The sequence below is a fragment of the Ciconia boyciana genome, chromosome 1 (assembly GCF_034638445.1).
Source record: "Ciconia boyciana chromosome 1, ASM3463844v1, whole genome shotgun sequence".
Lineage (NCBI taxonomy): Eukaryota > Metazoa > Chordata > Aves > Ciconiiformes > Ciconiidae > Ciconia > Ciconia boyciana.
In genome coordinates, this window is record NC_132934.1 from 125302930 (window position 1) to 125313792 (window position 10863).

The window sequence follows — 10863 nt, forward strand, 5'->3', positions numbered from 1 at the left end:
AACCAAAAACCCCCAAACAAACACACCATCAAAGACTTCTCCCCCTCCCTTACTTTTTTAACTACACTGAATATGCCGTATTGCCCCCTCCGCCGCCACCTCACAAGCCCACTAGCCAAAGATATTTTTGGTCGTGCTGGAAGCTCTCAAGTCTCCAGACAGTAACAGTGGATGTGTTTAGTTCTGTTCAGCCAGTTAACGTGAATCCGCATAGAGGAGTGATGTAACTGCATGAGCTGTGATGTAACTGCATGCGCTGCGGTGGTCAGTGTGGCAGCCTGGGGTGTCACTCGGATCCCAGCTGCCTGAAGCTTCGGTCTGCCTGCCGCCTCTGTGGTCAGCGTTTTGGAGGACACTCTCTGAAGTTGTGACGAGTGAGGGTATGGCTTCAGCGTGAACAGTGTCCGTGTGCACGTGAAGGACGTAGGAAGGTTCTGCAAAGTCTGCCTCTCTCTCTTCGGTCCTGTCTGAAGCGCTGCAGGTGCTCCGATCAGGGCGGTGGTTTTGCATGCGTGTGTTTAAGTTTTGAAAGTGAAGCAAAGACCTGAGCCTCTTGCTTTGGTGTTGCCTTATAAGTACCTACGCAGCCAGTCTGTCGTCGGTTCAGTAGAGAAGGTTCGCTCTCAGCCCCTGATAGCATCAGAAACCTTGGTGAAGCCAAACCCAAACGAAGCGCCAGCCTGTAGCGGCAGGGCGAGGGGGCGGCGGCGTTTGGGGGTGTAGGCACGGTGCACTCCTTCCCGTCACCCTCAGCTCAGCGCTGGGGCTCTGCCCCTGCACCGGCTGCTGCCCGCAGCCCGCCGCGTCCGTCCCTCTGCCTGCCCTGCTCACGGCGCGTCTGGCCGGGCTCAGTACAGCGCCTGTGTTTTTTCCCGTAAACTCCATGCTGGTGATGGCTCTCCAAAGGCAGTGCCTGCAGACCCTGAACACCCTGAACACAGAAGCACTCTGCTGCTGAATTAGTAGCTAATCAAAGATTATTGTAGAAGGGGGCGAGATCTTTAAGACCTGTCTCAGAGGTGCCACAGGCACTAAGGGCTCTTAATCGTCTTACCTATAAATAATAATAGGCCGTGCTTAAGAGGTGAGCGCTTTTGTTCCCTGTCAGGAGCCCAGTAAGTGCAGTAGCTCAACAAGGGGCGTAGGACGACCGGTGCCTGACATTAGCAAGGATGGTTGCCGGTGTATTTGGCCTTATCTCCTTGTTCTTCTCCTCTTACCTCCACAGCATGCCCTAGCTGAACTGGCACCGCTTTAAAAACAAAGCCACATGCCAAAAATCCAGGCATCTCCTGCTTCTTAGTGAGGCTTCTCCGTTGCTTCAGACTCCGCTCACTAGATCCACTCTCTGCAGCCAGTTCTGCTTTATCCTTCTCGCTGGTGGCTGATGAGCTCAGCCTTTTTTATTTTTTCCCTGGGAGGCCCATGCCAAGATGGCTCTCTTCCTGCATCCTTTCAGCTGGTCTTGGCAGACCGATACCCTCCAGCAGCTAATTGCATTAAAGAAGAGGCAGCCGGCGTAGCTGCCCTCCTGCAACTTGTGCCTTGCCTCTTCCATGGGGCAGCATTGCGTAATAGAGTAGATGGAAATAAAAATAAAATGCCAAGATATGGTATTGCTCGGCGAGTTACGAGACCTCTTATTGCAGCAAGGAAAATTCTGATGGTGCCTGAAAGGCTGAGAGCAAACCCTGACTGGTCTAAATAGTTTATAATTTTGGTGGTGGAATGATAAACCCCCAGTGAAATGTTTTCCTAACTCTAGTAGCAGTAAAAATAGTAGGAAGAATTCGACGGTACACAAGAGAGGGTTGAGATGTGTGTCTCCTGTAGGATATTGCAGCTCTCGAATGTCCCCAGATCCTTCTGGGGCCTTTTAAAGGGGTTTGTTTTAGAAACGAGCTGTACTACCGTTAACTGTACCATTAGGGATAGAGAGTGTTTATTTCCACGATGCTCAGGGCGGAAAAGATTATATGGGCATAGCAGCCCAGGAGAGGACTCCCAGGGATCTTTTTTTCACATCTGAAAAAGTTGCCGACTCCAGTAGTCACTTTTTTGCATCCTACAAAGAAGATGGTTAAGCTCTGCCAAGACTGAAAAATACTCTCTCCTCTGCCGGCCCTGGTGGGAGAAGCAAACATGAGTAGCTGTGTCTTTGCACGGTCCTGCTCGTGAGCTTGCCAAGAAGCTGTGCTAGCCAGTAAAAGAGTCTGTCAGCATGCTGTTACTGCCTTTTTCCCCCTGCCTTATCTATGGGGAATCTCCTTTTTTTTCCCCTCCCTGCCGGTGTTTTCTTTCCTTCCTTCGCTTCCTTCTATTTATTGTTCTTCTTCCTTCCGCGTGGCTTTACTGCGCCTTTCCTTCCCCTTGCCTCTATAAAGTCCCCTCTCGTGCCCGGGGCGGCCTGCATGTGCTCCGGCAGGCGACAAAGACGGGTCTGCCTGCCCCACTGCCTGCCCCACTGCCTGGCCTGCTGCCTGCCCTGCTGCCTGCTCCTCTGCCTCTGCCCCTGTCTGCACTGCTGTGCCGGGCTGGGTGACCTGTAGAAAGGGAGAGGGGGTCCCATCTCAGGGTTACAGCCTATGCACGGCAATTTTTCCTTCCTGGGGAATGCCCAGGCGCCCTTTAATAAACTCGTCTGGGTGTCGTTAAATCGATTGAAACACTGGGCAGTGATTTAGATGCTGTTTTTAATAAGTTAAGGGATCATCTTGAATTCATTACTGCTTCAAAAGCCACTTAGGTAAGTTAGTTTAAAAAAAACAACAAACAAGAAAACCCACAAACCAATAAACCCACAACACTCTCCCTCCCACCCCCCCACCCCCCAAACTAGAAAATCCTAATTCTAAAATAAAATAGAAAACAGTTCAAAATTAAAGACTTCAGTAAAGTGAGGGAGTGGGGGAGAAAAAGCATCCCCAGCCTTTGGTGGCAGCCGTAACTCTCATCTATTCCTGGTGCCTGGTGGCAGACTTTCAGCCAGGGATGCTTCATGCCCAGTGGGGACAGGAGGGTTTGCAGCAAGGCTGACCTTTCCCGCTATAGATGCTCGGAGTGTCGTGACCCGACAGCTCAGGCCTCAGATGCTTGCTGATAGCCAGAAACACCCGAAACTTCCTCAGCCTCTGTGTCAGCACCCCTATTATTTGTTACCTCTTGTGTTGTATTGCCTGGGATGTTTAGCACTGGCCAGGTCCTGGATGCACGGGGGGCTGCATAGGCATGCAGTGCCGCAGCAGTCCCTGAGCGGAAGCACTGAGTCAGTAGGTGGAGGTGGGAGGGTGAGGCTTGCGGGGGATGCTGGGAATGCTGGCTTCTCCAGCGCCGTCTGTCTCAAGGGCATCAGATAGTTTCAGTGTTACCTTAGTTTCCTGAGAAATTGAGAAAGGGATATTCTGACCCTTTGCAAGTGATCCTCACGGACCTCTCTGGTCTTTAAATTTGAAAGTGGCTTTCCAAAGAGCGGCACGTTGGGCTTTGAAGGCGTGCGCGTGTTGTGCTCTCTGGTGCCGGGGCTCTGAGGGGTGGCACGAGCTGGACTGAGGACTGTGCTCAGCAGCTCGAGGATCACCCAGATGTTTGCTGTGGTGGTGGCCTGGGGCGTGCAGGAGGCAGGCAGTGCGGGATAAGCCCTCTTTCCATAGGGAGCGAGCCGCAAACTCGCCAAGTGCACCTCCTCATGTCAATATAGCATGCATATGCCAAAAGCAAAACTGCATACAGCTTTCCAGCAAGATGGGAGCAAGCGAGAGTGCTTCACGTGTGACAGATGTTAATCACCCTAACTCACAGCCTACTGGAAAGTACTTGGAGTAAACGCACCTGGAACAAACTTCTTTTTGAGATGGATCAGAGTCCCCGTCCCACCAGCAGCGCTATCTAATAGGTGGGAAAACGCAGGTGTGCCTTCCTCTGCAGGCTGTTTTGATCTGCCTCTGCTCTGTCCCGAGCTCACGTGGATGCCAGCCTGTACCAAAGCGGTGGTGAGGTGACATAGAGGGGACATTGCCATGTGTGGCAGAAGGAGTGGTGGGACGTGGCCTCTTCACAGGAGGGAGTTTCAGCCCTGGTTGTTAGCTGAGTGTTGCTTGGCAGATTGGTAGACGGAGTTGAGGGGTTTGCTTGTCTGTGCTTCCGGATGACTTCTTGTAACATCATTCCGAAAGCTTTCCAGGAAGGCAGTATCTGATCCTAGTTAAAGTCCTTCCTTAACTTCTCTTGCCTTTTAATACATGTGTTTAAGAGCTTGAAAGCCTTTTTGGGGGGCAGTGGTGTTGACAGCCTAAAGGAGGAGGAGTGTAGAGTTGAGTTGAACTGCCATGATCAGTGGCCATTGCATTTGACTCCCCTTTCAGTTCCCTGCTCATTGCTATCTAAGGAAACGATGGGATTTTAACACATCTTCATTAGTCTGAAGGGTAATATGTTCTACTTCCAGACAACTCCTCCTTACATATAATCAATTTTAAAGGCAAAAGTTAATGCGATTTATAATGAGCGATAAGGAATTCTAAACCTGGAATTGCAGGCATGTGTATTAATGAATAATCCTTTTGTAGGCTCACAGAATCTATGTCTGAGCTTGTATAGATTGCTCATGCCACGTAAAATATGTTAACTTCTGGGTGGACTAAACTTAAAATAACATGGTTTTTCTATTCTCCGAGTAGAAGGGTTGAATTGTGCTGCAAATATATTTGCAAGTACTATTTAAAGAGGATATAGTGTGGAAGTTTAATTCCCAGCAAATTTTCATAACTTATTTCTGTGTACATAATTTAGGAGCTTTGGGTAACTAATTTCTGTGCTTGCCCAGAGGCAGGCTGAATGAGCCCTTACTCCACAACATGCTGTTAAATTGGCAGAGATTTGGAACGGTAGAGTGACTTGCAGCAAGATGATGTTTGTGAGGCTTCGTGCAAACTCCTGCTTTCTGTTACAGTGGTGTAATGATTTTACTGGCCCTTGAAATATGTATGGCAATGAATAGATGTAACAGAAATATCTGCCCCGAGCAGTCTGACTGTGAAAAGACAAGAGGGGAGGGGATGATGTGCAAGTAAAACTGACAATGAGATGATTGGCAGCTGTATTAATAGTGTTATTTTCTATAAATAACTTTGATCTGAAGTCAGAAGTTTCTTGTCAAACACATTTGCATAATACTGTTGAGTCAAAAGGTAACGCCATGATCTTTTTTATTTCCCTAGACCAATCCATGATGCGGTGGAAAACGATCACTTGGAAATTGTCCGCCTGTTACTGTCTTACGGTGCTGATCCAACGCTTGCAACCTACTCTGGGAGGACCATCGTGAAAATGACCCACAGTGAGCTCATGGAGACCTTCCTCACAGGTGTGTGGCCACATTGCACGGGGCTCTGCTGGTCGTGGCAAATGGGGGGATGTTCCCTGGCCCCCCGAAGTCCCTGCCGCCCGGCGGGGATGTCTCCACGCTGAGGAGCGTTAGGGTAGGCTGCAGTAGCTCCCTCTCTGCCTGCAAAAACCCAGCTGCTGCAGGTGGGAAGCATAGCCATGGATGGGGGCTCCTTCTAATTGACACTTCTAGTAAGTCATAAGGATTATGCCACTATCAGATTTGATAGGTAGTAGGTCAGCGGGCTGTTTTGGTGCCTTCATTTTTCTGCTTGAAATGAAAATAAGAAACTTGCCAAATCAAATAGCTGTTTGTTAAACATAATCATGTTTTCCCATGGTCTTGCTTTTTATCCTTCTAGTACTTGCCTTTTTGCAGGTTCTGCCTCATTTTGTATCTGCAATGCTGAAAAAAGTGTATTAAATGCTTTTGTCTTTAAACATGTCCATGTTCTAACATGGTTTTAGTTTTTTTTCTGTTAGTTTTGGATAAAGACACTTGTATTCCCTAATAACTTTACCTCTGAAAATGTTTGCAGTGTTCACAGTCAATGAGTTTTAAGTACTCATCCACTTACCTGTTCAAATGGTGCAGTGTAGAAAGCACATAGGTGTATCAGGACTTCAGTAAAGTCCAGTATCTTGGACTTCTTAGTGTCTTGAATCCCAGTGTCTTTTCATCAACTCAACCAGCAAATCTCCCAAGTTATGTCTGTAGAAAAGAATTACATCTTCTGAACGTATCTGTGTGGAAAAACCTTTTCCATCAGTTTCTTTGGGGCCACTGTTTCACCCCCAAGTTGGTGTCCAGAATAACGGTGCAGGCTAAAAAGTGCGCTACATCCTGTCTGTCACAAAAATAAAATGCCGCTCTCAGTTACTGAAGCTTCAGGTTGAGTCTGTTCCTCTTAGACTGTGGGTGATTATTTGATGTGGTGGGTCATTATTTGATGTGGTGGGAGAAGGGATGCAGGAGAAAAGTGAATTCCAGGAATATTTGCAAGAATGATGTGTGTATATGCTGTTCTTTGTAGCACATGCATCAGGAATACGGTGTGGGTTTTATTTGATGGAAGGTATGGAGGATGCGTAGTGAGACTGTATGACACACGCTCTGCTAAACTTGCCAGCTTTTTGTTCTCATCAGTATGTTTTTGTTGTTGTTTTTTCCTCTCCAGAGTATTTAACTGACCTGCAAGGTCGAAGTGTTGATGACCCTGGTTTGTACTGGGATTTCTATGGCAGCTCTGTGTGCGGTGAGCAAATGTTACCCTTTATTTCTTTGTATGCGGAGATTTTCAAAACGTGCAGCACGTGGGGGCGGGGGCTGTTTTGTTTTTATGGTGCAGGAAGCTAGGAAGGAAGCAAACTGATTTTATTTACAGATCACGTTATTGGAAGAAAGAGCAAGACCTGCAACAGTCTCTTCAATGCTGACTTGGCACCTTTATTCAATTTTATTTAGATCCAAAAGATGAATCTGGATTTGACATCTTGGCAAATCCTCCCGGCCCAGGTGATGAAGATGAAGATGGCTTTAGTGATGTGTTTGAATTTGAATTTTTGGATGAGCCTCCCTTGCCGTGTTACAACATTCAAGTGTGTCTCTCTCAGGGGTAAGAACAAATACAGGTTTTGGGGTAAAAATAGCTGAGACGATCTGCTTGGCATGACGGCGGTTTGTGTCTGTGGGGAAAAGCGTTTGCATTTATCTAACGTAAATGAAAGAGCAATACCGTAACTGCCGGGCTTTTTAGAAATAAGCTAATAGGAGCTGAGAGGGCGAAGGGCTGACTTGTTGGGGCTGTGCTTTGAGTGCCATACTCCCAAGTGGGATGAGTGATGTTTGAACACAAATTCCTTCCCTCATCCCAGGCAGGCACCTTGGTATAACATCCCAAAATACAAGTGCTTCTAGCACTTAAATTTGGCTGTTGTGTTTGTAAGGTGTTCTTAATTTTGTTTAATGGGCTTTTCAGTTTTGCTGAGTGGACACGCTTTTGTGGATGATGAAATGACACCGTTACTGCTGTTCTAGACTTTGCAGCAAAACTGGTTTAAAGCTCTGAATTGGATCAAACAAATAAGCATCTTACAGAAGATGCTGTGATACTTAATAATAAGCAAAGACCTGGAGAGTGGTATTATCTATTATATTCAAGATATAAATTAGCTTTGTAAACAGCTACCATTTGTCATTTGCACCAATTTTGATGACAGCTGTGGGAAAAATAGTTCTAAATATTAATCATGCAGAAGTGTGGGTTTTAGCATGTTTTTATTATTTGGGTGGTGGATATAACTTAAGTTCTCTAAAGCGGACAAGTACCAAGATTGAATTAAAAAATTGAATTCTTAAACCTGAGAAAAACAACCCTCTGTTGACTTGTGTTTAATATTGGCATCTCTGGAAGTCAGAGGTGCTGAAATTCCTGGTTATAACCATAAGCCATCTCCTAACTTGCTAAATGAGAGTCGGGCTCAGCTGGGCGAACCTTTAACTGTGTGAGCAGCCGTCGGGATGGCTGCCGACCCACGTGCGTGCTCATGGGTCCTGGGTTTATAGGCTCCAGTGCCTCTGCATGCCTGGTCCCCATCCTTCCCCAAAGCTGCAGGCAGCGGTAGTACGAGTAAATACGTACGCGCCTGCACATCTGTTATATTCGGCCCCCTGGGCAGTGGCCTTGGTTTCAGGGGAGTTGTTTGTGCGGGAGGGTTTGTCACACAGCGATATGGTGAAGAGTCAAGAAGCCTGTGACTTAATGCCAGTTATTGGAGCCTGTTTCTCCTTCGCTTCCACAGACCACGAAACTGGCTTTTGCTCTCGGACGTGGTGAAGAGGCTAAAAATGTCATCTCGCATCTTCCGCTGCAACTTCCCCAATCTGGAAGTTGTCACCATCACGGAGGCAGAGTTTTACAAACAGACTTCCCTCAGCCAGTTGTTCTCTTGCGCTACGGACCTTGAAGCTTTTAACCCGGAGAGCAAAGAGCTGTTGGACTTGGTAGAGTTTACAAGCGAACTCAAGACTTTGCTCGGCTCCTCGCTTCACTGGTTGCATCTGCACGAGGACCCTCCCTTCGACATTCTCTGGTGAACCATCAGGCCATTTAATGTACAGTGCTCTATACAGTTACTTCTTTATGTATATGTGTTCAAATGCAATTGTTTCTGTAAAGAAAGGACACTATTAAATATGAAAATATCTTTCCTTTATATAAGAGATCTGAATTCCAGTTGGATGGATTTTGGAAGAATTTTTTTTTAACTTCAATCAGTTTTTACAAAATTGTTATATAATGTTTCTTTAAATGCACACAGGCTTTGGGATAAGTTTGTTATTACTCGGAACACATTTTTTTTTTAAAGAACACACCCACACATTGACTTTGTTTCATACAAAGCACTGATTACACAGAACATACTTTTTCTAGGTGATGTGATCAAAGTCGTGTGGCTTGTTTGGGAGATAGAATTCAGTAAGGCACTTGGTGATATTATTTTTGTTTTTTTGTTTACAGAATTACCTGCTTTGGCCAGGTAAGCACTATTGAATATAATTCAATAGTTTGTAATATAAATTAAACCATATCCATACGCATCAACTAATTGTAAGAACTTTTATATCCTAATTTAAAAGCTGTGAAATTTAGTTTTCACACATCAAACCGGATTGTTTATATATGTTTAAACATTTTATGCTCTTTATTTAAAGAAGACTTTGAACTATTTTTTCTGTACCTTGTAAAATATTGAAAAACTAACATATGTTGAAGTTGCTTGAAACTGTACATAAACTAAATTTTCTGAATTGTGTGTTTATGTTTGAGATCTGTGTTTTAACTTTGTAAGTAAATCTCCTGCCTTTGTATTTATATTTTACAAAAATTTTCTTAAAGGCAATAAAACTGTTGAGAAATGAAGAGGCTAAAGTGACTCCCATTAATTCTGTGCTTGGTTGCAACTCATTAATGAGCTCCGACTCATTAATGTTTATGAAAGGAGGCTCGGCGAGCGCTTCGCAAAGCGGAGCAGAGCTGGCATAGGTGCTGGCGAGCAGCTGATGAAATCTGAGGTAGAATCTGCATCGGCTTTCTAAATTCAAGGTTACAAGAAAACATCGGGCAGGCGCCTTTTGTGGGACAGAGGTTTACAAGTGGTATTCACAATACTTCCTGCATTGCCTTTTAGTTAAAGAATTGTGAATAGGTTCAATTATTTTTCCCCCTTTGTCATCGTTTTAAGTTGAATCAACTGAATTCTCTTTTTAGTGGTGTCTGCAGAGGGGAGGAAAACAGTACCAGGGTAAATGCTTTAGTTTTAATGTGGAGCATTAAGGCTCTGAGCACCCTTCGGGGGGATGTCAGGGGACAGCGAACAGGATGTCACTTTTACACAGCTTGGGAACTTGCGTCTTAAGAGGCTGGGCTCCCAGGGCTCGGGCAGGCCCTCTCTTAAGGGTCCGGGTCTGCCTTTCCCCTGTGGAAAGAAGTTCCCGCTGTGAACCCAAAGTCTGAGTTTTGCTTTGGGGCTGTTTTTAACACTAGTATGTCCTGGGATGGCCAAACGCTTCAGCTGAGGCGTTTAAATCGCCCTGCTCCTCTGATGAGGGCCAGGACACCCACCAAAAGGGTCTTGAGCAGAGCAAACCACCTGGTCCATCTGAGAAAAGCATCTGGGAAAAAGTTTCTCCGTCTGGAGCAGTGAGGCTCAGAGGTTTTGATTAACAAACAGCGTACTGCAGGTTAAATCTTGTGCTCTCGGGGGAGCTTAAGACAGGGTGTGAATTACTCTCTCGTGAAGGTAAAGGAGAATGACGCCTCATCCCTGAAGGTGCCCCAGAGGGAAAGACACAGAGCTGATGCCTCTCGTGGTGTGTTGCCATCGAATCTTTTGCCAAATGTTTGTACTGTGTGGCTTACAGTGGGACTGCTGCTGGGGATAAGGTGGTTTTGTAGCTGAGCCAAGAGGCGAGAGAGGGGTCTGACAGCTGTCTGCTGCTGGCAGCTGAAGTCCCATTTCTGCACAAGACAGGGAATTTTTAGTCCTAATACAACCACCGACATCTTTCTCCAGACTTTGGGTAAGGATGATGATGGTCTCTCCTGTACGGCTTAACACGCACACCCTGGGTTTCCTTTTAAGCCAGCCTCCAGCTTTGCAAGGAACTGAAACACAGGCATCCCTACTGTCCAGCGCCGGCGGCTTTCACCCCCTGATTTTCCCGGAAAGCAGAGGTGGGCCAGAAAAACGAAGGCAAAGGAGAATGTTAAAAGCCATTGTTACAGACACATTTATCTGATCAGCTGCGTAATGCTTGGATGGTTTGAGCTGAGCATGAATCAGCTTCGTACCACTTTCAGGGGTGCGTGGCAGACACCTCACTTTCTTGCTGTGCCCCGCAGGCAAACAGAAGATTGATGCGGCTTCCTCTTTTGGCCAGCTCCTCCTCAAATGATCTTGAGCACGTGCTCCCCAAAC

The 10863-nt window shown here is 46.3% G+C and overlaps 1 protein-coding gene across 10 annotated transcripts in view; it reads left to right on the forward strand.

The window, feature by feature from the left end:
• Nucleotides 1-9299, forward strand: part of BCOR (BCL6 corepressor) — an 82752-nt gene extending 73453 nt beyond the window's left edge. For all 10 annotated transcript variants that reach the window (XM_072848135.1, XM_072848157.1, XM_072848180.1 and 7 more), the window contains 4 exons: nucleotides 5217-5362; nucleotides 6561-6638; nucleotides 6848-6998; nucleotides 8185-9299. In XM_072848135.1, the coding sequence (XP_072704236.1) occupies nucleotides 5217-5362; nucleotides 6561-6638; nucleotides 6848-6998; nucleotides 8185-8479 (670 nt within the window). In that variant the 3' untranslated portion in view covers nucleotides 8480-9299. The remainder of the gene's footprint in view (nucleotides 1-5216; nucleotides 5363-6560; nucleotides 6639-6847; nucleotides 6999-8184) is intronic.
• Nucleotides 9300-10863: the final 1564 nt, after the last annotated feature.